The sequence below is a fragment of the Vulpes vulpes genome, chromosome 11, assembly GCF_048418805.1.
Source record: "Vulpes vulpes isolate BD-2025 chromosome 11, VulVul3, whole genome shotgun sequence".
Taxonomy (NCBI): domain Eukaryota; kingdom Metazoa; phylum Chordata; class Mammalia; order Carnivora; family Canidae; genus Vulpes; species Vulpes vulpes.
The window spans coordinates 92,972,203-92,997,989 of record NC_132790.1 but is presented as its reverse complement, the minus strand read 5'-3'; the positions used below and the strand labels follow the sequence as shown (position 1 = coordinate 92,997,989).

Sequence of the window (25,787 nt, the reverse complement as noted above, 5' to 3'; positions counted from 1 at the left end):
AAGACTTGCTTTCCCAAATTTTATGCTTTAATATGATATTTAGGGAACAGAAAACTCTGTGTGACTCATGTCCCACACATGAACTAATGTTTGATCTGAAGACTTTTTATTTATTTATTTATTTATTATTTATTTATTTATTTATTTATTTATTTATTTTTCTTAAAGATTTATTTATTTAGAGAGGGAGGGAGAGTGTGTGAATGCAAATAGGAGGGAGGGGCAGAGGGAGAAGGACAGAGAATCCCAAGCCTACTCCGTGTACTGAGAACAGAGCCTTCCTGTGGGGGGCCAATACTGAACCTCCTTTTCCTGGACCAGGCCATGGGGGTCCTTCCAGAGGAGGCTTTCACAAAGAGCAGAGAAATCCCCGAAGGCTCAAAAGTTGGTCTCTTATCAAAAATACCTGCCCGCCCAATGATGGCCCCCAAGTTATGGAAGACAAATCCAACCGCCCCGTCTGCCGACACTTTGCCAAAAAGGGCCACTGTCGATATGAGGACCTCTGTGCCTTCTACCACCCAGGCGTCAATGGACCTCCTCTGTGAGACTGTGCCTTCCCATCCAGGCTGGAAGGAGCCCTCTGACCTAGCGGCCATATATTTCCCTGTGGCCCTGTGACGGCTACTGTGAGGCTGTTACACCCACCCCCATCTCTCACCTCCCCCATTTGGGGTCCAGAGTTTTGTTTCATCACTGGTGCCCAGCGTGTGGGCTTTCTTCCGATTCAGCCTCCAGAGACTCGCCTTCAGGACCCCACCTTTGCTCTCTTCAACTGCCTCCTGGATCCTCTTCCCCTTCGCCGATTGACTGCTGAACAGGAAACCTCTTTGGTGCTGTTTCTTGTGCATCTATCTGTCCACCCAGCCCTCGGCACTGCCCTCGATTCCTAAGAGCCCTGGAGCAGTTTCCTGCCATTCCCTTCTTCTAGCTGCTTGTTTTAAGTCCTTTTTATGTGACAAACCCTACCCCCAAAGTTGCCAGTTGCTCTGTGAAACTCACCAGGTTGACCTGGGGTCAAGTACGGATGACTGGTGCAGAGTTATTCCCTGAAAGGCCACTCTCCCTGCTTTTGGATTTTGTAGATCCTGCGTCAGTAGCATGATCCCCACCACTTCAGAGTCTTCCTCTGAAGACCTAGCCATCTTTTTTTTTTTTTTTTGTGGGTTAAAAGGTTCAATTTATTAGGGGTATCACTGCAGACAGCACTGCCTATCCCCGAGTGGATTTCACAGACCAGTCTCCCAAAAGATGGGGAGCCTCCTTCCCACCCCATCCAGATGTGCTCTGCCCTGAGCCTAGAATGTTACAGAGAAACAGGCTGTGCCCCGCCTCTGCCCTCCCTTCTGTTCCCATGGACTCCGTCCTGAGGAACAAATTACTCTTCCAAAACCCCAGTAGCCCCTGGCCCCTTGACTCCTGCTGCGCCCAGAACCCACCCCCTCCCCTGGGAAGGGACAGGTTGGAGGGAGAGAGAACAGCAGCAGGGGGTCAGCTACAGGCTTGATCGCATTTATTCTTCACCCTGGATGCCCTGGCCTCAACTGAGATTGGGATTTGATGCTGGGGGAGATTTCCTCTTGACCTTCTTGACTGGTGAGGCCTTTGCCCCAGGTTTCTTAGTCTGGATGGCGTTCTTCTCTCTCTTCCTGGGGGACGAAGACTCCAAGATATCCTCGCTGGAGGGCTCCTCCCGCCTGGGGTCATTGTAACTGTCCTCACTCTCCAGGTCTCCCCGGCTATCTGGGCTGGACTCTGACATCCTGGTCAACTCTCTCGGGCTTACTGACCGGCTCAGGTCTGGAGGTGAAGATTCCGATTTAACCGGGCTTTTCTTCTTAATCAACTTGCCCTTCTTGACTTTTTTCTTCGGCTTTGGCTTCTCATCTGTATCCTCTTCCTTGTCTTTCTCTTTCTCTTTTTTCTTCTTTACCTTCTTGATCACCTTGTGGCCCTGGGACTTCCCTGTGGGGCTCTCAGAGCGCCAGATAGTGATGGGAGCTGCTGAATCCGGGGTACTTGTGATTGTGCCCATAACTGGGTCAGCGGGTGTGGTGGTGGTGGGCGGCCCCACCTGGGTTGGAATGGGGGGCTTGCTTTCTTCTTCCTCCTCCTCCTCGTCTTCATTCAGATTATCTGCCCCACAGTCATGGTGGATGGGATGGTGGATCACGGCCACAGAGATAGGCCTATAGCTTTTGCACCAGCCATACCAGAACCGTTCCACACACTCCTCCTCTGGGATGAGCTCAAAGCAAGGGGACTGGATGATGTTGAAACATGTTGAGCCCTCATCTCGGGAGCAGGCTGGGCCCACATCTCGGGAGCTGCTGCTATTTGTCTTCTCTGAGCAGAACAGAGCTCTGTCTCAAGACCCTGAGATTATGACCCGAGCTAAAGCTAAGAGTCAGATTCTTAACTGACTGAGCGACTCAGGTGTTCCTGATATGAAGCCTTTATGCTGTCACTGGGAAACCCCAGCTGACCTTTCTATGTCAAAAAACTTTCACTCATGTGCAAAGTCAAAAATCTTCCATTTCTTCGTTTATCTGTGTTACTGAAATCTGTTTTTTTTTTTTTTTTTCCTTCATGTGAAAGTTGAAAGAGAATTTATAACGTTTGGAAATAAAAACTGAACATGTACCTATATATGGAATTGTGATTCTCTTAGTGTATTTTTTCTTCCATATTTTTATTTAAATTCTAGTTAGTAAATAGCATAATATTGGTCTCAGGAGTAGAATTTAGTAAGTGATTCATCACTCACATATAACATCCAGTGCTCATCATATCAAGTGCCCTCCTTAGTACCCATCCCCCATTTAGCCCATCCCCCACCCATCTTCCTCCACTAACCCTGTTTGTTCTCTATAGCCAAGAGGCTCTTTTATGGTTTGTTTCCCTCTCTCCTTTTTCTCTTTCCCCCCTTCCTATATGCTCATCTGTTTTCTTCTTAAATTCCACATCTGAGTGAGATCATATGGTGTTTGTCTTTCTCTGATTGACTTATTTCGCTCATCATAATACACTCTAGCTTCATTGCTGCAAATGGGAAGATTGCATTCTTTTTTCATGGCTATTTGTGTGTGTGTGTGTGTGTGTGTATGTACCATATCTTTATCTATTCATCCACTTGATGGACACTTGGGCTCTTTCCCTAGTTTGGCTATTGTTGATAATGCTGCTATAAACATTGGGGTGCATGTGCCAGTTTGAATCTGTGTTCTCTTATCCTTTGGGTAAGTACTGAGTAGTGCAGTTGCTGGGTTGTAGGGTAGTTCTACTTTTTTAACTTTTTGACGGACCTCCATACTGTTTTCCAGAGTGGCTGCACCAGTTTGCATTCCCACCAATGATATGAGAGGGGTACCCTTTCTTTGCATCCTTACCAACATCTGTTTTTTCCTGAGTTGTTCATGATAGCCATTCTGACAGGTGTGAGGTGGTATCTTATGGTGGTTTTGATTTGTATTTCCCTGATGATGAGTGATATTGAGCATCTTTTCATATGCCTGTTGGCCATCTGGATGTACTCTTTGGAAAAATGTCTATTCATGTCTTCTGTCCATTTCTTAACTGGATTATTCGTTTTCAGGGGCTTAAGTTTGATAAGTTCTTTATAGATTTTAGATACTAACCCCTTATCAGATGTGTCATTTGCAAATATCTTCTCCCATTCCATAGGTTGCCTTTTAGTTTCATCGATTGTTTCCTTCACTGTGCAGAAAATTTTTATCTTGAGGAAGTTCCAATAGTTCATCTTTGCTTTTGATTCCCTTGCCTCAAGAGATGTGTCTGGGAAGAAGTTGCTATAGCTGAGGTCAGAAGTTGTTGCCTGTGTTCCCCTGCAGGATTTTGATGGATTCCTGTCTCAAATTTAGGTCTTTCATCCATTTTGGTTTTATTTATTTTTAATAAATAGATTTATTTTTGTGTATGGTGTAAGAAAGTGGTCCAGTTTCATTCTTTTGTATGTTGCTGTCCAGTTTTCCCGACACCATTTGTTGAAGAGACTGTCTTTTTTCCATCTTTGTTGAAGATTAGTTGATCATGTACTTTTGGGCCATTTCTGGGTCTTCTGTTCCATTCATCTATGTGTCTATTTTTGTGCCAGTACCATACTATCTTGATGACTATGGCTTTGTAATATAGCTTGAAGTCCAGAATCATGATGCCTCCTGTTTTGCTTTTCCTTTTTCAGGATTGCTTTGGCTATTCGAGGCCTCTTGTGGTTCCACACAAAGTTTAGGAATTTTTGTTCTAGTTCAGTGAAAAATGCTGGTGGTATTTTAATAGGGATTATATTAAATTTGTAAATTGCTTTGTGTAGGACAGACACTTTAACAATGTTTGTTCTTCTAATTCATGAGCATGGAATGTTTTCCCATTTCATTGGGTCCTTTTCAGTTTCTTTCATAAGGGTTCTATAGTTTTCAGAGTACAAATCTTTTACCTCTTTGGTTAGGTTTATTGCCATGTATCTTATTGTTTTTGGTGCAATTGGGGACCAATTCCTTGATTCTTTTTTTCTGCTGTTTCCTTATTGGTGCAGAGAAATGCAACAGATTTCTGTACATTGATTTTATATCCTGTGGCTTTGTTGAATTCATGTGTTCCAGCAGGGGTTTTTTTTTGGTGGAGTCTTTTGGGTTTTCTACATAAAGTATATCATCTGCAAATAGTGAAGGTTTGACTTCTTCCTTGCTGCTTTGGATGCCTTTTATTTGGATCCCTGTTCCTGAGGCTAAGACTTCAGTACTGTGTTAAATAGTAATGGTGAGAGTGGACATGCCTGTCTTGTTCCTGACTATAGAAGAAAAACTCTTAGTTTTTCCCCATTGAGGATGATATTATCTATGGATAATTAGTGTATGGCTTCTATAATATTGATGTATGTTCCATCTATGCCTACTTTGTTGAGTTTTTTTTTAATTGAGAATGGATGCTGTATTTTGTCAAATGAAAAGCCATAATCTTCCATTTCTTAAGCCTGTCATTTGACAACATGAAATTCTGATGTAACAATTCAAAAATAACCTTGGAAGGTGAGTGGCTTGGAGTAACATAAAGGATGAAGGGATGGGAAAGCCATAACAGAGCTAGGTGTGAACAAAAAGGAGGCATCCAGAGAGAGGATGCTCTTGAAACCCTTTTCAGAGCACACAAGACACACTGCTCTCTTTGCAGTAAGACTGGCCCTGAATGTGGCATCTAGGAGACACCAGCTCTTGATTTTCCAGGGAAGAGTACTCTACCACATTACACCAGTGGTAAAATTTGGAGAAGGCACAATTCCTGGATTGTATGAATATGGAAATTAATTCCTTAGGTCTTAATAAGAAAAGGGAAAGGAGCAGGACTTTAAACATTTGGATGCAGGAATAACTAAAGCATGAAATTAACTCTAAATTAGACTGAATTTGACATTTATCCTTAAAGATGTATGGATCCTGTGATCTAAAATAGCTCTGGTGGGGGGTCTGGGTGGCTGAGCCCGTTAAGCATCTGCCTTCAGCTCGGGTCATGATCCCTGGATCATGGAGGGCCCCAGGATCAAGCCCCACCTTGAGCTCAATGCTAAGTGGGTCTCCCTCTCCCTTTTCCACTCCCCCTGCTTGAGCTCTCTCTCTCTCAAATAAATAAATAAAATCTTAAAAAAAAATAGCTCTGGTAACTGTGAGAGTGTTGGGCCATTACCATCTGTTTCTTTTGTTTGAAAGATATAGGGGAAGCAGATGAGTTTAACTTGGAATAGTAGAATGGATTTGGAGTGCCCTTGATTTGGATAAAAAGGAATTGTGCCCAAGTACTAAAAGGTCACATATTTTGGAATGAAATTGATATTATATATAGATAGATATATAATATCTATATATAGGTTATTATATATAAATGATATAAAATTAAGACTGCTTTTTAATATCTACTATGTGCGAAGGGCTGAGGTAGTTGCAGAGGGATATAAAAATATACATGTCATAACCTATGTTTCATTTCATATCTAGTTGGGGTGATAAAACCAATATATAAGAAAAGTTGAAAACAATATAAATAATACATAGTAAAAGAAAAATACCACAGAAGTTGAAAGGTAGCATATAAGTTTGAAAATCAATGAACACTTTTTGTGGTTTGTATTTAGTGGTCTTAGCACCCTGACTACTAATAGGGAAAATGTGTGCTTATTCTATGTGTTAATAAAATAAAATATTATATTTTAGATTGGCATTTAGAGTTTGGGCCCATGAAACTTCTAGTTAGTCACTGTAGCCATGCAAAGAACCTTGGCAGCTGTATAGTTTGTGTTTGCAATCATTTATTCACTCAACAATATTCTTTGAGTGCTTTCAACAGGAGTGGAAATAGAACTAAAGAAGACTTACATGGTTTCTCTTTCCTGGAATCTGATATATGGTAGAGAAGACAGATGCAGGACTGTTAATTTCCTTGTAATGATATTACAAGAAAAGATGTACACAATATCTGCCAAGACCTAATCTAGACTGATGGGGTTAGGGAAAAGAAATGCCTTTTAAATAAAGACCAAATAGTAGGAAACTTTTAGTTAGGCAAATGGAGGTGGAGAGACGTAAATGGGTTTGAGGGATGCTTAAGAGATGTATATGACGAGACCTTAACTAATCACATGTTTGGATGAGGGTAAGTGGGAGGGAGGGAGAAGCATGACAGTCCTTTGGCTAACAATTAGAGGGTGACAGTTGTGCATTGACGAGATAAGGGCACTAGAGAGAGGATCAAGTTTTGAATAGGATGGGGGTAATGGCGGAAAAGGGGTAACATCCCTTACCTGAGATGTGAGACTTCAAGTAGTAACACCCAGTATGTAGTTAACTGGATCTCAACATCACAGAGTGGTTTGGGCTGGATATATATGATTGGGGTCATCAGTATATGGTTTGGAGCCCCAAAGAATGGCAACATTGAAGAAGAAGGGAGAGGTAGCAGAGAGCAAGAACAAAGGGAAAGAAATTTTGGAGAAGAGGATGCTTAGCTATAATAAATACAAAGGTCAAATAAGAATTGGAAAGATTCTATGTCACTTCATATACAGTACTCTTCTAGTCACCCATCATTACCAACCACCCCAAAACTTAGTGGCTTAAAGCAATAATTTATTGTTATCTTCCATGTTTGGGGGTGGATTGGACTGAGCTGCTCACAAATAGCTGTTGAGGCTGGAATGATCCAAAGGCTGGATGGGTCAGGGCAACACAGACAGCTTCACATCTGGTTCCATAGTGCTTCTCCAGGTGGCCCCTCGCCAGCAGAGTAGACTACACTTCTTATATGGCAGCTCAGGGCTCTAAAAGAAAGCAAGTAGAAATTGCCAGACCTAGAGAAGGAATCCATCTAGATATGATACAGGGTTACTTTAGCTGTCATAGGGCTGCCTCGATTTATGGGTGGGGGTATGTGTGAAAAAATATATTTCTCTTAATGGGAGAATAACAAGGTCTTATTGCAGAATGTTGTGTGGTTGGAGATACAGTTGTGGCTATCTTTTGAAATTGTGTTCTGCTAGATATTAATAATTGCAATTGTCATTTATTGCATGTTATGTACAATGTGATATAGTAGGAGCTTTATATACATTATCTCCACAGATTACTAAAAAACTTTTTTTATTGAAGTACAATTAGCATACAAGATTATATTAGTTTCAGGTATACAGCATATAGATTCCACAATTCTATAGATTACTCAGTGTTCACCGTGATAAGGGTAGTCACCATCTGTCACCACACAACATTACTACAATATTATTGACTATATTCTCTATGCTGTACTTTTCCTTTTCGTGACTTATTTATTTTATAACTGGAAGTTTGTATGTCTTAATCCTCTTTATCTATTTTGCTCATAGATAGCAACCACCCCCACCTGTTTAACAACTACCAGTCTATTCTCTGTATTTAACTTTTATTTTTATTTTTTTAAAAGATTTTTATCTGTTTATTCATGAGAGACACTGAGAGAAAGAGGCAGAGACATAGGCAGAGGAAGAAGCACGGTCCACGCAGGGAGCCCCATGTGGGACTCAATCTGGGGACTCTGGAATCACGCCCTGAGCCAAAGGCAGATGCTCTGCTGCTGACTCACCAGGCGTCTCAGTATTTAATTTTTAAATTAGATATTGTTATCCTCATATCACTAGGTGAGAAAAACAGTTCAGCGTGGTTAAAAGAATTGTCCAAGGTGTCATAGTTAAGAATATAGCACATTCTCATGGTTATTCTTACATTTTGTAGACCATAGAACTTATGCTGTTTTTCTAGAATTATTTTTATTTTTTAAAGACTTTATTTTTTTTTTATCTGAGAGAGAGCAAGAGTGGTAGAGGATGGGCAGAGGGAAAGGGAGAAGCAGGCTCCCTGCTGAGTAGGGAGCCTGATGTCAATGCTGAACTCAATCCCAGGATCCCCGGATCAGGAGCTTAGCTGAAAGCAGACGCTTAACCAACTGAGCCAATTAGACACCCTTCTATAATTATTTTTTGAGTAATAATAAATGCTTGTCCTATTGTCAGTGGAAAACATTTATGAGGAGGTGGGGGAGAAAAGAGCTAGAAGAAAGAAAGAAATGGAATTTCTACGAAGTGGTGTTTACTCTCATATGTCTAGCACCTAGACTAGTGCTCAATAAATATTTGTTAAATGGTTTTAAAAAAGGATTTAGCTATTTTCCTTTTTTTGACAATTACAACTAACATTTCAAACAATATTCTGTGTATGGCACTTTTCCTTAAAATATGAGTTCATGGGCATTTTTGAGAGCATATTGTTAATTAATTTATACTTCATGATTGCCACCACCACCACCACCACCACCATCACACGGCATTAAGTAGCTACCTTCTAAGTATTGCTCATTGTTTCAGAGAAAGCAGAAAAATATAAAGACAGTAAGAATCCCCCTAAGTGTGTATGTTAATCTAGATTTCAGAAGTGACAAACCAAAGGTTAAATGTATATGTGAAAAGATACGCAGTGAGTCATGAGAGTTTTATGCTTAAAAAGGAGTTTGGGAAAAATCTTTTGGATAGTATGAGACCATTTCACGACTCCACTGGTTCATCGAGTAAGGAAGAACTTATTCGAATAGAGAAGACTCAGTGGTCATCAACAGGAGTATATACGCTGTGTGCCATTATTTCTGAAGCTCTAGGAACACAGGAACGAAAGAGACCACAGATGCAAGGAATTGCTACGAGAAGGTTAAGCATTTGTGACCAAGACTTCTCTTTCTAGCTTTAGTGCCAGCAGGGAGGACCTTTTGAATGTTGCCTTTTTCGTATTTCGGCCATTTCTCTTTTGCTCCTTCTTTGTGATCTTGTACCTCCTGAACTCGACAAATCACTGTGCAGACACTGAGCCCAGCACCTAAAGTCCTAGCGAAACTCACTGAAAAGTATTTGTGGACTGGTTGTAGAATCTCTGGGGATTTAGGGCCTGCCAAACCTTCCATTGTTTCTAAGAGGGCATATTGTTTTGAACAAGTACAATTCAGCTATAAGAAAGGGACTTACATGATCACATTTAAGGTACTGCTCCACCAGTGATGGTTTATGTCTTTACCAGATAATTTATAAAAGACTTTAAGAGTTAGGACAAGCCTGACTTTTAAAAAATCATGGAGATCAGTGTAAATCCTGTCATTTGGTTCTTAATACAGTCATTAGCATGTTTGTATCTGGTCAAAGGAATTCAGTTAACTCCAGTTTCACCATAAAATAACTACCGTACTGCTTTCAACAGCCACAACAACAAACTGGCATAATCTGAAGATTCTTTTTTTATTAAAAGCTGAAAGTAGGGGGATCCCTGGGTGGCTCAGTGGTTTAGCACCTGCCTTCGGCCCAGGGCGTGATCCTGGAGACCCGGGATCGAGTCCCCATCAGGCTCCCTGCATGGAGCCTGCTTCTCCCTCTGCCTGTGTCTCTGCTTCTCTATCTCTCTGTGTCTCTCATGAATAAATAAATAAAATCTTTTTTTAAAAAAGCTGAAAGTACAGTGTCCGGAATAAGGAAGGAAATACTATACTTTTTCTCATTATCCCACTGCTGTGGTACTGAATTTCATCCTGAGCATTATATTTTATAAAAAGAAGGCAATTGGTATAATCAATGTCTGAAAATTATTTCTAATAACAGATATGAAAAGTTACTGGAGAAAACACAGAAAAGTATTAAAAGGAAAAGACATAAATCCAGACTTTCATAGAGTAGTCTGGTGGGCAAATCAAAGTTTAGCAATATAGTTTCCTTGTCTGCTAGTGAGGAACCTGTAATTCATTCATTCATTCATTCATTCATTCATTCAGCAATTTTTGAGTGCCACTCTGTGCCAAGCATTGTCTTGGGTGCTGTAGATATACAAGTGAACAAAAATTCCTGTCTTCATGGAGCTCCCATTGGTTTTTGCTTCTTGAAGTTTAAATATTAAGAGTAATTTGTTATCCTTAATTTTACCTTTAGAGCTAAGGATCTTAGTAATATTTTAGATATGATCATCATTGGCTACAAAAATGTTGCAGAAACTCCTTATGTGAGGCTGTAGATTCCTGCTATCCAGCTATCTTGGCTGCCTTTAAAATTAAAGACAACATAGAACACATGATCCCATCATCTGGGCAAGTAACTAAAGAAAAAGTAAAACACATTGTGAACTTCACTCAATAAAGGGCTAACAAAAATATTGAGTCTGGAGAGGTTCATCTGAAATTGGGCAACCCACCTTTCTCAAACTTTGATTTCAACTTTCACATGTGCATTCACACCATGTATTGTATGGGTCAGTGGGCTGAAACCACATGGTGTTTGAGGTAGTTAATATTATCAAAGAAGCATCTGGAGGATGTTCAAGGTTAATGAGAATTCCATTCTTGAACATTTCATTGAACATTGGGAGTTCCTTCTAAGATGCTCAGATTCAGTGAGGTATCGTTTTTATCAATATGAGCTAAGACTTTGCTTCTTACATTAATAGTCTCACTTTTCTCAAATGCAATGTCAGAAATGAATAAATAGCGCTCTCAAAATTTCCCCATTTAATATAAGGAATGGGTGCAGACTTATAAGCAACCATACACATATATGTAAATAACATAACACAGAAACAGGTGAGGCAAATATGGTCTCAAAGTAGTTTTCCATAAAACACAGATGTTCTATTATATTGCAGTATTATTATTTTAAGTGAAGCACGATGGAAATATTCTATTTTTAACTTGAGGAACATTTCCTCTGCCCAAAGTTGTTTCCTACCTTTGTCCCATAAGAAAATTCACTGAATAGTCTGTTCGGGTGAGAGAGCTGAGGCTGAAAAAGGTGAAACGACTTCTCTAAAATTATGCTGCTAATGAGGGGATGAGTTCAGATTTCAACGTGTGATTTTCTGACTAGACTGCCCATGAGTTTCATTTATTCCTCTGACCTCTGGCTTTCCTGTTGTCCTCACCTCATTTGAGTTTCAAAAGTGTTTTTCAGTTTTTTTTTGTGCATCAGCATTAAGTTGGATAATAGAACCAAGGGAAACATTTCAGGAGTGGAACTCTACTGATGTGCACATGTAGGTTCTGCAGAGGCAACGTATTCAAAAGAGTTCGATCTTGAAACAAAAAACAAAACAAAACAAAACAAAAAAACCTGCCTGCAAAAGCTAGCCTTTGAACTGAGCTTACCCTTGTCACTGTTTTCTGGAGGAGGTGCAGCTATCTTTAATATGATCCAGACATTTTTGAAGGGGAGCAACATGATCCATGTGGAAACATAGTAGTGATACCTCCTCAATTCAGAGATGGCAATAGTTCTTCGCTGAGTTGCTGAGAACATTTCTTGAAAGATAACACACATCCAGAGAAAAAAGCACAAATGACAAGTGTGCAGCTTGGCTTTTTATGAACTGAACACACTCATGTAAGCAGCCTTCAAATAAATAAGTGGCACCCAAAAGCCACTGTTGTGGCCTCGTCTATGCTCATGGCTCCCAAGGACAGTCTCTATCCTGACATGACAGATGAGCTTTGCCTGGCTCCTAATTTCAGATAAGTGGAATCTAGAGTATGTATGTGTATGGTGTTTACATTGAACATCATCTTTGTGAGATTTTTTCCCCCATTTTTGTTATGTGGTTGTAGTTTGTGCATTTCATTGCTCTATGAGTGTATCACAGCTTATTTATGCATTCTCTTCTTGGTGGACATTTGGGAAGTTTCCAGTTTAGGGTTTTTACCCATGATAGTGCTCCTAACATTCTTATGCATATATTTGGATTGATGTATGTATATGTTTCTATTGAGTAAATACCTAAGAATGAAATTGTCCTATGTATTTGGAAAAGTCACCCTAATTTTGGTATGAATGAAAGAGAGGTCTTTGTGTGAAGAGACAGCTCTCGATCTGTATGTGTATGTTAATTGTTGCTTCATGTTAAATGTTGCTTTATTAAGTTGTTTTGACAAATCAAGGAAAAATAAAAGAACAATGCAGGATTGCTCATATTGTCTATCACTTGAGATAATGGTCACATTTAGTGTTTTCTTAGCGTCTTTTACTATGTGATATGCATTGTATATTTGCATAGTTAAAATTATATATACTCAGTTTCTTTCTATTGAACAATGTATTAGCAGAATGTTCTCATGTCATTGAAAAGAGGGATTGTTTGGAATAGTGCAATAAAGGTAGTCAAGGGTGGTAGAGAACAAAAGATGGATATTTTAGGATTGAAGCAGTCAAATGCTGGAGTGAAGCCAAGAAAGGAAATATTTAAAGAGAGACTTAGATTTAGCAACTAAGAGGTTATTGGTGAGCCTAATGCGATAGTGTAAATTTTTGAGAAATTTACTTATACTTGGAAAGAATTACATGGTGTTGTGAATTTTAGAAAGATCATTTCTTCCTTCACTTCCTTTGTCTCTTCTCTCTCTTTTGCTTGCTTTCCCTTTATTTTCCTTTCCTTTTTATTAGTTGCATGTATGTGAAATAATGTTTTTATGTTTGCATTTTTTCTTAGGTCCAGCTCTCTACCTTTACCGCCATCAACATGGTCTAGACCAAATTAGCTGCCTTTGTGTTCTGCTACCCCTTAATTCTTATCCCCCTGCTTTGTGACTTTATACTTCAGGCAAAGAAAGGTGAACAGATGAAAGGGTTGTTTAAGGTTAAGAAATATGCAGAATTAAAAAAAAAAGAAATATGCAGAATTTGCTGGACTAAGGGCTATAAAACCTTCCAAAATAGATGTAGGCTGAGACTTTGAGTGGGTTTAGATCATGTTGGCTGACTGAGCCTCCAGAACTGCAAACTCCTTTGGCAGTGTATCTCTTTACCCACTCTACAAATAAGATACTGGTGGAAAGTTGTCCTAGCACCTGGAGAAATCTTTCCCCAGGGTTTGGAGGGAACAATACTGGTCGAGACTATCTTGTAGGAAACAGTCTTAAATTCAAGTGTGTCTATTTTATTTGTGGTTTTTATTCTTTTTAAAAAGTAATACATATGCACAATAGAAAAATTTTGGTCATTTTGTTATTAGGCATACTACTTCATTGGATGGTCTGGTCAATAAAATAATTTTCACAATTTGGATCCTTGATAAGATTTGGGGAGTTCAGTTAATTATTTTTAAAAAATATTTATTTATTTAACAGAGTGAGAGAGAGAGAGAGAGAGAGAGAGAGAGAAAGAATATGCATGTGTACACAAGTAGGGGGAGGGGCAAGGGAGAGAATCTTTAAGCAGACTCCCCCTCTTTGAGCATGGAGCCCCACTCTGGCCTCAATTTGGCAATCCATGAGATCATGACCCATGAGACCATGACTTGAGCTGAAACCAAGAGTTAGACGCTCAACTGACTGAGCCACCCAGGTGCCCCTGGGAGTTTAATTATTATTTAGAAATGCCATGCTAAGGATGTCAGAGGGTGTTTAAATGGAGGTGAGTGGTGAGCTGCAAATGGAATGCACATATTTTAGAGATTTGTCCTGCCACAAACCAGAAAGTGTGTCTCTGTTCTTATTTCTTTTTTGGAAAAGAATAAAGTTAAAAGGCAGAATTTATTATGTTTTTCTAGTACGTATTTATCTAGAATTCTATGATCTTTTGAATTTGCTGGGTTTTATTAGATGTACAGACAATGATAAATTTTCTCAATCATAAGCACTATAATTCTTATAGAAATTTAATATAATCAAGTCATCTTTAGGGAAGAATTAATGATGAAATATATTGAGGGGCTTTCATGTTTCTAAAGCTGTAACTCTTTTGCAAACCAGGAATTAGTTTATTTTGAAGCATTAGAATGAATGACAAATTACCCTTGTCAGAATGATTGAAAGTGTGAGTTGTATTGATTTGGCAGTCCTTTGCTATATATTTTGGGTTTTTTTGTTTGTGTGTTTGTTCTTTCCTGGGTTTTCCATTCTAACTCTTATAGCTTTTTAAAAAAGATTTTATTTATTTATTCATGAGAGACACAGAGAAGGGTGAGGCAGAGACATAGAGGGAGAAGGAGGCTCCATGCAGGGAGCCCGATGTAGGACTCCATCCCAGGACTCCAGGATCAAACCCCGAGCTGAAGGCAGACGCTTAACTGCTGAGTCACCCAGGCCTCCCTCTAACCCTTAAAGTTTAGTGCATACTTATAAAGGCATATTTTTGCTACTATAAATTAGCAGATTTTATTTAAAGAAAGAGAAAACTGGGAAAGGATGGTGTATTAGTTTCTTCTTGCTTCCTTAACAAATTATCACAATTGTGGTAGCTTGAAACAACAAAAATTTATTCTTTCATGGTTTTGGAGGCCTGAGATCCAAAATCCAGGTGTTAGCAGGGCCATGGTCTCTCTAAATGCTCTAGAGAATATTCTTTTCCTTGCCTCTTCCAGCTCCGGGTGTTCTTAGGTGTTTTTTGTAGAAAAAAGCATTTCAGTCTCTGCCTTCCTCTTCATGTTATCTTCTTTTCTGTGTCTCTTCTTTGGATGTCTTTTATAAGGATATCTCTGATTGGATTTAGCACCTATCCAGATAGGTGGAGAGTGGAGTGGAGAATGCTCTCCATTCAAGACCCTTTGTTATATCTGCAAAAGCCATTTTTTTTTCCAAATAAGTTCACATTTACATGTTCTGAGGGCTAAGGCATGAGCATGTCTTTTTGGGGTAGTAATTTAACCCACTATAGATTTATTACAATATTGCTTTGGGGCTTGATTTAGTATTTTTTAAAGTTAATTTTGATTACGGCATAAAACTTGGATTTGGGCTTTGTATCATTTAGGATTGGTCATATATTTAAATAACCTGCTGGAATAAATATAAAAATCTATTATTTGAATTTTAAAGTTGGCATGAATATAAACTGGGTTTATGCTGTTTTCTTATAGAGTGTCACTTTAGCTGCTAAATAGAAATGCCCACCATCTTTTCCAGCATCACATGAAACATGCTGTAGTTTATTGATATATACATATATCCAAAATTCTATAAATGGTTTTGGCAAAAATTGAGCTGAGTTTTTTTAATCCACTTTTTAAGATTTTTAAGAATTTATTCATGAGAGACAGAGAGAGAGAGAGAGAGAGAGAGAGAGAGAGAGAGGCAGAGACACAGGCAGAGGGAGAAGTAGGGTCCATGCAGGGAGCCCGACATGGGACTCGATCCTGGGACTCCAGAATCACACCCTGGGCCAAAGGCAGGCGCTAAACCGCTGAGCCACTCAGGGATCCCCTTATCCAATTTTTATAGTTTAAAATATTTTTAGGATCTTATTACATTGTCTTTCAAGTGTTTCTCAAATGGTGGGTTGTTATGGTGCTGAAATATGGGCCTGAAAATCAATAACTGGGATGGAATTTGATCTGGCTAAAACACCATGAAGGAGGCCAATCAAGATGATACCCAGTTCTCATATTGGAGATATTACTGAGAAATGGGAGTGATAAGGCTGAAAACATAAAAGAAATATATGGTAAAAATATGCTATCATGACTGTAGATGTATATTTTCTGTAAATTCATCACTCCATTGTCATTTATTCCAATGAGAACAGTTGTCTTAAATTACGTGTGGTATTCAGCAACTCATCCCTAACATAAAGTACAATTGCCTTGGATATATAATTTTGTATTCTGTTTTTTCTATGATATTATATCATAAGCTTTTTCCTGTTATTGCAAATGGATACATTGTACTCTTCCATTTGGATATGCATAATTTACCTCACTAATTTTCCATGTTTTATTTATGCTCCTTGTACTATTTTTGCAGTTATATATAACAAAATGATGGATATATTTGTGCATTTGGTTTCCCCATATTTCTAGTAATGTAGTTATGATAGTTTCCAAGCAGAATTTCCAAGTCAAAGAACATGAATATGTTTAAGAGTCTTGTTATGCTACAAAATTATTTTCTGAAAGTGTTAAAGTATTTTCATTTCAACCAGCAATGTATGAGAGATTGACTCAACATTACACTTCTGAGGTATATCCATGTTGCTCATTTATTCCAGCTGATGAATATTAGTTCATTTTATGAATAACCCACAATTTATCGATCTATTCCTATGCTACAAACACTTCTGTTGATTCAAATGTATTACTTTAAAATATGTATCCTTGTGTACCTCTGTGATAATTTTTCTATGGTATCTACTTAGGGTAAAACTCTTGGTTAATAAGTATACACATCATCAAATTTTCTAGCTATTGCCAAATCACACTTCTGTCATATATCAGATCACATTGATACATGAGTAGGTCTGCTAATCACAGACTCTATCTTACCCCATTGGTCTATTTTTCTAAATCCATGTTAATTTTTTCCCATTTTATTATTACAGCTTGGTAACAGTTCTGATATGTGGTTGAGAAATTCCTCAGATTTCGTTCTGTTTCAAAGTTATCTTGCTGTTCTTATCATTTTGGTATTATCATTATGAACTTTAGATAAACTTAGCATTTTCTTGCTATTTTGATTGAAATTGCACTGAAATTTCATTTCAAGGAGAATAGGCTTATTGAAAATAGAGAGTCTTCTTATGCATTAACCTGGTCATTTATTTAAGTTTCTTTCTTGGTATTGCATCACAACTCTTTCCATAAACGTTTTATATAGTTTTTATTAATATCATAAATGGTATCTTTTATTTTTCTATTACATATTCTAACTGGTTTGTACTGGTGTATAGGCACACTACTGATTTTTGTAGATTGATGTTTCATTAAGCAATCTTATTGATTCCCTTATTTTAACACCCTTCCCCCACCACCTATAAGTTCTCTTGGGTTTTCCATGTATATAAATAAATTTTTGATCCCTTCATTCTTATATCGTAGCTCTTTTTCTTGTCTTCTTGCTTTGGCTAACCTACAATACAGTGTAAAATAGAAAGAGTCATAGAAGGCATTCTTGTCTTCACTTTATTTTTTGTTTTTTACTCCTATGGGGGTAATTACATGGTTTTTCATCCTTATTTTGCCAGTATGCTGTATTACATTAATAGCCTTCCTGATGCAGGATTATCATGTGTTTCTGATGTAAGGTCTACTTCATCATCATAATTTTGATTTACTAATAATTAGATTTTTAAAATTTGTACCTATCTCTTAGGTGAGATTTCTCAGTAACTTTTAATAGCTTTCTTTTTAAAAACAATTAATGTTGCTCTATTATGTATCAAGGTCCTGTTAGACTCAAAATTAATTGATTAGGTTCCAGTCTTTTTTTTTTATAATGTGTAGCAATTTTTATAAGACATAGATTATCCCTTTCTTGATGTTTACAAGAAGCTATAGCTAGTATTATTTGAACTAGGAGACTTAAAAAATAACTGAATCAGTATTTAATAGGCTTTTAGAGGCAATTTTAGTAGTTTGTCTTTTGTTCTAGAAAACAATTAGCATAGGGGCCCTGGCTGGCTCAGTCAGTAAGTTTGTAACTCATGATCTTGGAGTTGTGAGTTCAAGTCCCATGTTGGGTGGAGAGATTACTTAAAATAAAATTTTAAAAAAACAACAACAAAAAAGAACTATCAATATATTTGAGCAGATAGACAGAGGCAAACTGCTTGTATTTGATAAATTTTGACTTATTCTGAATAATTTGCCAAGTTTCATATGTTGGAGAATCTAGAAATATTAGTCTTCAATGGTAAGAGTTTTTTGTTTTTAAAAATCACATACTAGGGAAAATTGAACAAGTGAAAAGCGTACACACTGTATAAGGATTACCACCATCAAGTTGATTAACACATTTGGATTGTTTAAGTCTTCAGTGAGGGGTAGCACTAGTGTTATTCTTTATATCTATGAGTCCTGAAAAGCTACCTAATACACAATTGTAAATATGACTGGGTCTCATGTAATCTGAATAACACAGGGAAATATTTCTTTGCCCCTTAAGTTTTCAAACTTTTTCTGAAAAAATGCAATTTCTGACATGCCAGAAATGAAATTTTTGGGTATAATGTCTGGCTGACACTTTGGATTTTATTATAAAAATAGAATCCTACTTATCATGAGAAAATTCTACTCTAGAATATTACAAACTTTCACACATTAATGCATGTACACTTATAGAATCAATTGTGTCTTTTTTACTACATCACCAAATATCAGTAAAAAGTAGATACAATTAGGTAATTTAATGTTCTAAAATAGTGATGAACACCTTATTTTTTTTTACATGAGGACAAATTTAGAAATATTTAAAAATTTTTATTTATTTATTTGAGAGAGAGAGAGAGAATGGGAGAAAGCACAAGCAGGGGGCAGGCACAAGGAGAAGCAGGGAGCCCTACGTGGGGCTTGGTCCCAGGACTCTGGGATCCTAACCCAAGCAGAAGGCAGACATTCAACCAACTGAACTGCCCAGGTGCCCCGGAAACATTAGAAATGTTTTTAAGGTCACATTAATAAATCCAACACAAACTAGCTTTATTTCTTAAATGAAAAACGATTTTTTTTAAATTTGATTATTTTATCAAATAAAATAAGAAAAAAGAGAATTAGCTTTATATTTTTAAATCACTGACATGTTAAGTCTAGGGAAATAGAATACCTAGAAGAAACTTCAACATTTTTTCTCCCTTAGACTTTTACACTTTTTAAAAAGAGATTTTTATTTTTAAGTAGTCTCTTACTCAACATGGAGTTTGAACTCACAGCCCTGATGTCAAGAGTTGCGTGTTCTACCAACTGAGCCAGCCAGGCAACCCATAGCACTTTTTTATTCAGTACACTTATGTGCATTAGCTCATTTAATTTTTTTCAGCTTTATTTAGTTATAATCGACAAAACTGTAATATGTATAAAGTGTACAATGTGATGATTTGATCTGTGTACACATTGTAAAAGGATTACCACCATTGAGTTGACTAACACATCCATCATCTCACTATTTATCTTTTTTTGTTTTGTTTTGTTTTGGTGAGAATGCTTAATTCTAACTCTCAGAAAACTTCAATTATAAAATACAACCTTATCAACTATAGTCATCCCACGTATATTAGCTCCTCAGATCTACTTCATTTATAACTGAAAGTTTATACTCTTTTACCAGCCACTTCCTATTTCTCCCATTTTTAGCCCTGGGAACCACAATTGTATTCTCTGTTTCTAAGATTATGACTATTTTTTAGATTTCCTATATAAATATCTGTCCAGTATTTGTCTTTCGGTGTCTGGCTTGTTTCACTCAGCGTAATTCCCTCCAGCTTCATCTGTGTTGTCACAACTGGCTAGATTTTCTTGTTTATAAGGCTGAGTAATATTTCATTATATAAATATATAAATATAAAATAAATATATACTCATTTTCTTTACCCATTTATCTGTTGGTAGGTCATTTCCAGAGCTTGCCTATTGTGAATAATGCTACAATGAACATGAAAGTAAGATGGTTCTTTGAGATGATGATTTCACTTCCTCTGGTTATATACTCAGAAGTGGGATTGCTGGATCATGCAGTAATTTTTTAAAAAAAATTTTATTGTTAAGGAATCTCTACACCCAATGTGGGGCTTGAACTCAAATCCCGAGATTGAGTCATATGCTCCATCGACTGAGCCAGCCAGACACCCCTTATATGGTAATTCTACTTTAAAATTTTGAGGAATTTCCATAGTGTTTTCCACTATGACTGTACTGCTTTACATTCCCTCCAGCCGTGTATAGGCTTTTCTTTTCCCTGCATCCTTGCCAGAATTTGATATATTTTGTCTTTTTTGGTAATAGATATCCTAACGGGTGTGAGATGATATCTCAATGTGGTTTTTATTTGTATTTCCCTGATGATTAGTGATGTTGAGCACCTTGTCATGTACCTGTTGGCCATTTGTATGTCTTCTTTGGAAAAATATCTGTTCAAGTACTTTTCCAATTTTTATTTTTATTTTTATTTTTTGCTTTTGAGTCTTACAAGTCCCTTGTACATTTTGGATGTTAACCTCTTATCAGATATGTTTTTTTGTAAATATTTTCTCCCATTTCATAGATTGCCTCTTCATTTTGTTGATGAGTTTCCTTTACTGTATAGGAACTTCTTAATTTGATGTAGTTCCACTTATTTTTGCTTTGTTGCCTGTGCTTTTGTTGTCAAATCTAAAAAAAAATCATTGACAAGACCAATGTCGGGAAGTGTACCCCAATATTTTCTTCTTGAAATTTTAGTTTTAGGTCTTATATTTAAGACTTTAACCTTTTTTGAGTTAATTTTTTTTTTTGTATACTGTAAGACAGTGGTCCAGTTTCATTCTTTTGGATGTGGCTGTCCAGATTTTACAACTCCATATATTAAAGAAACTATCATTTTGCATTCTATATTCTTAGTTCCTTTGTTGTAAATTAATTGGCTATATATACATGGGTTTTTCTCTGGGCTCTTTATTCTGTTCCATTGATCTGAGTGTCTGTTTCATGCCAATACCATACAGTTTTGATTACTATCACTTTGTAATATAGTTTGAAATCAGAAAGTGTGATGCTTTGTTCTTTCTCAAGATTGCTTTGGCTATTTGGGGTCCTTTGTGCTTCTATATTAATTTTAGGATGTTTTTTCTTTCTGTGAAAAATGCCCTTGGAATTTTGGTAGGGGTTGCACTGAAACTAGATAATTTTAGGTGAAATGGACCTATTAACATTAAAAATTCTTCCAATAATTTAGCATGGAATATCTTGCCATTTATTGTATCTTCTTCAATTTCTCTCATGAGTATTTGTAGTTTTCAGTATATGGGTCTTTCACTTCCTTGGTTAAATTTATTTCTAAATGTTTTATTCTTTCTGGTGCTTGTAAGTGGGATTGTTTTCTTAATTTCTTGCTCTAGTGGTTCATTGTTAGAAATGCCCCATAAACCAATATACAACACTTGGTTGTGTTTACACACATGTTTTAACATGTTCTTGATACAAGTGCTTATGTGTCTATTAAGGATTGCTTTTTTCTTTGCTGTAGTCCTGTGGGACTCATGAATACATTCTCTTTCGGATATCAGATCTAGGTGATTGGGTGTTAATCCCTCAGATGGCAGTCATAAAATTGGGGTGCCAGTCAGCCTTTCCACCTGTTTTGGTGTGGTGGTTTTCTCAGTTGTCCAGTGTCTAGGAGTCATTCAGCTAGTTCCCGGATTTATCAAAAAGTGAATTGCTTCATGTATAACTATATATGTGTTAGTCTGTGGGAGGAGGGAAATTCAAGAGGCTTCTATGTCACCATTATGGTTCAGAGTTTCATTTTAACTTTAAATGACTCACTTCTCAGATTTCTCAGACTTGGATTTTGTTTTTATCCTTTTAAATGCAGCATTAATTGAGCACTGGTAGTCAAGCGTGTGGGCACAGAAGTGGACAGGTTGCAGCATGGCTAGGCTTTCTTCTCTTGTTGTATTAGTATGGCAGGGAAGGTAATCTTGCTCAGAGCATCACCAGCACCATGAGGCAACAAAAAGGCTGGGTGACATACAGGTTGCTCAGGGTTGGCCAGCATTCGTTGGCTTTGGTTTGAAGGATCCACCTTAGTGTGTATCTTATCTACAGGCTAAATGATTTCATAGAAAAGGGTTGTAAGGATATACATCCAAAAGTTCATGGTAGTAGTCTTGGGGGGAGTGGGATTAGAGACCAAACTATATCACATAAAAATATTTGTCAAATATTAATAGCAGTGGTTTCTGGTAAGTGTGATCAACAGGCTTGGGATTTTTTTTTTGTTTTTTTTTTGGTGTTTCTTGTACATGCATCTATTAAATGTTATGCATCTAATAAGTATTACTTTTATAGTTAGGACATACTGTTTCCATTTATTGAGAAATAATTCAAGTATATCACTGAATAACATGTACAGCATGATTTTTTGATCTATACATTTTACTTATTTAGCTTTCAGAGAACATTTTTATTTAAAAATTAAAAAGCACAATAAAAAAGGAATCAAAATAGTTCAATAGCATTAAGAAATACTGTTTGGAGTCTATTGAGGCTATGATAGATGAATAGTGGTCTGAATTAAGTCAATCAATTGCATAATATCTGGAGATTCAGATGAATTTATTCTCCTCCCCACCCCCCAAGCCCCCAAAAGAAGCAGGGCTAATTTGTATGTGTGAGAGTTTATGTGTGTTGTACATATACATGTATGTAGATGTTTTAACATCTAACTTAGAAGTTTTCTATAGAGAATATCAGTTACTCAGTGTGTATAAATTGCCTGCTTTATGAAGCGTGTGTGTGTGAGTTTGTATGTGTGTAGAATTTGTTAACCTGAAAATAAGATTTTGAAATCTAGGAGCATTTCTAAAACCTCAGTTTTTTTCATATGGAAAAATTTAGTAAGTGTCATTTGATTTTTTAAAAATTTTTAGTGCCTTAGATTTTAATCTGAATATGTTGCCTGTATGCTCTTATGCTGTAGATAATTGCAAGATATTACAGGTACCAGTGCAAAATTACTATGTATGATGGTTTGTTTTACACAATTACGTGATAAAAATTTCAAGGCATATGTTTGACACACAGACACACAAACACACGCACACACACACAAACACAACATGAAACCCCTGTGCTATAAACTAATAAGGTCTATACCCTGCTTTCCTTGGCCATGGCTATTTTACATAAAATATCCTTTATAGTTCAAGATAATCAACACAGAATACTCTATGGTTTTTAAATCTCTCTTTTTCTGACCATAAGTTCTTCAAGTTGTCTATGGCATCTTCTAAATTTAAGCTCTCAAAAACAGGCAATCTCAACTTAATAATCAGAAGTTTCTTTGACATAAATCAATGCAATTTCTCCAAAGTCAGAAAAAATTAGTGAAGAGGAGGAAAGAATTTCCACTGTGAGATAATAGAATCTAACTGTTCCCCTAGTTTCTGGTATGACTACAGGTGCTTGAAAAGCTTTTTTTTTTTTTTTTGGCTAAGAAAATAATTTTATTAAAAATGCATTTATTTCTATATTTTATATAAACTTATGCCAACTTTAATTAAAATTCATCTATATATATTTGGTATTTTACCCACACTAGACTTTTTTTTTTTAAGAAAATAGGCTCCACACCAGTGTGGAGCCTAATTGTGGGGCTTGAAATCTCTACCCTCAGATCAAGATCTGAGCTGAAATCAAGAATTAGATGCTTAACTGACTAGGTCATCTAGGTGCCCCCACCCTAGACTTTTAGTAAACCTATAAAACACATCTAAAGGCAAGGATGTTTAGGTGATAGCTCTGTACAGTGACAGTGGTACTCTTATCTTATAGCATCCTTAATAGAGAATACAGATTTTGGGAAAAAGGATATTCTGGGAAGTGTGATTTCTTAGGTGGACAGTCCTGTTTTTGTCATTCTACAACATGCAGGAATATCTTTATTGACCCTTTTCTGAAAGTACAGATTAGTTTGCATTCTAGAAAACCTGTGTAGAGCATTCAAATTATATTTTACACTTGTGGTTACTAATATACTAAATATACAGATCTTGGTACTACCATCTCTCCACATCTCTCTTCTCTCTCTCTGAACAAATACTTTGCATATTGTTTCCAGAAAAAAAACCCTTTCTGTACTAGACTCTCCAAGAAAATCCTTACATGTTACCAATGATGGAAAAATGCATAGATATTCTCCTAAGGGAGACATAAAAGTGCCTTAATAAACATCTACCTCAACAATTAGAGGTCTAAAATATTTCATACCGAGGATCTGTCCTAGTGATAAAGTTCTTGATGGAAAAATTAAAAAAACACAAAGGGAGAAAATAAGTTTTTCAAGAAGAGGCCTGCACTTTTTTTTTACTTCTTTAGGAATAGCCCCTCCGTTTTTTATCAAATAGAAGACACATCACATTTGCTTCATTTCTCCGTGAATATTTTGTCAACTCATGCTCTTCTTGGAGGAGATATTATTGAGACATTTCATGAGTTGGTGTTTCTAAGGAATAATTTAAAAATAAGACTTGGCAATATATGGCATGGTATTTGGAACATAGAATATCATAAGAACACAAAGATTATGAGGAAAGTAAGAAACTAAACAAAAATTGATTAAGAAGTTTGTCTTTGATTGAAAAAAGGGGGTGTATTAAGGAAATAGTGGTAATTGAAGACATGGGGGAAGCTGCTGCTTGGTTACTGAATCAATCTTTGGTGTTATGTTGTCTGAAACGTCATTTCTGTACCTAGACAGCAGACCTTCCTCTAACCTTCCTGCAGAGCAACTGGAATCCTTTGATGATTACCCACCAATCAAACCTAGGGCAGGTACAGCAAAAAGATCCTGGAAAAGGAAGATCCGGGGTAGTGTTGGAATGGACAAAGAGGGGCCTCTTTCTTCAGGCCTGACCTCCCGTTGCGTTTAGCATGGAATTCATGCTCCTTACAATGGCACCCATGGTTCTCCTTAATCTGCTATTTGACTTCCAGATTATTTCACTCCATTCCTTGCCTTTATCTTTGTTTCCAGACACCCTGGCTTTTGCTTTCTCAAATATTGTGTGTTTCTTAAGACATTTGCCTTCCCTATTCTCTTTACTTAGAATTCTCTTCACCAAGATTTTTCCATAGTGAGTTTCTTCCTGTTACATGGTTTTCACATGAATACTTTAATAATGTTAGTTAAAGTTTGTTAAGCCAGTTATAGTTAGGCCTCTGTTTCTTTTAGTAGACTGTTGGAGGGAACAAGCCTCTAAGAGATACATTCTGCATGTAAGGATTGGTGAGACCTCACTGGAAGTGTGATAAATCCTTTTGGTCCACATGTCCTTCCTCCTATGGTAGAACTTGAAATCCTGTCCTACCTTTTACACCTTTCTCTCGAACTGCAGCCCTGTCCAGGAGGTGGTGGAGCCAATTCATGGTCCTTGAGGGACCAGTAACACGGAATCCACTGTCTGTCTCCATTTTTCCTAAGACTGAGCCTGTCTAGATGGTGACAATGCCCTGCCCTAAAACCAAGTGTGGGTCCTCAGGAAGAACAAGTCTTGGGTTAGGATTAAGATAATACTTTTTTCTGGTTATTCATTGTAGCTAAATAAAACCTAAAGAAAAATTCAGAATAAATTATACTAGCTAATATATTAATAGTTCAGCAATTTACTTAACATTTATCATATCTTTTATGTCAGGGACTTTTCTTGACAATCTCACATATACTTCACAAATTATAATACCCTTAAATATATTACTATCAAAATGAGACAGTTATTATAAAGCATCCATATTTTCTCTTGAGTTTTACATATCTAAAATCTGTTATGGGAATTTTATTTC

General features: G+C 37.0%; 1 protein-coding gene across 1 annotated transcript; it reads right to left on the bottom strand.

The window, feature by feature from the left end:
* Positions 1 to 1,491: 1,491 nt before the first annotated feature.
* LOC112932821 (protein PROCA1-like) lies at positions 1,492 to 25,418 on the bottom strand. The gene is made up of 3 exons (XM_026015788.2): positions 25,316 to 25,418; positions 11,701 to 11,853; positions 1,492 to 2,367 (listed from the first exon to the last, which is right to left on the bottom strand). The coding sequence occupies exons 1-3, from the start codon at positions 25,416 to 25,418 to the stop codon at positions 1,541 to 1,543; spliced, it is 1,083 nt and encodes a 360-aa protein (XP_025871573.2). The 3' UTR covers positions 1,492 to 1,540.
* Between the last annotated feature and the right edge of the window lie 369 nt (positions 25,419 to 25,787).

What these genes read in the sequence shown, in the direction of transcription:
- LOC112932821 (XM_026015788.2), bottom strand. Translation starts at nt 25,418, where the DNA reads ATGGAGACAGACAGTGGATTCCGTGTTACTGGTCCCTCAAGGACCATG. An exon ending in TCGAGAGAAAGGTGTAAAAG is followed by an intron (nt 11,854 to 25,315) that starts GTAGGACAGGAT and finishes TTATCTTTCAAG; the next exon opens with AAATGTTCTCAGCAACTCAG. An exon ending in TCCAGAAAACAGTGACAAGG is followed by an intron (nt 2,368 to 11,700) that starts GTAAGCTCAGTT and finishes CAGGGTCTTGAG; the next exon opens with ACAGAGCTCTGTTCTGCTCA.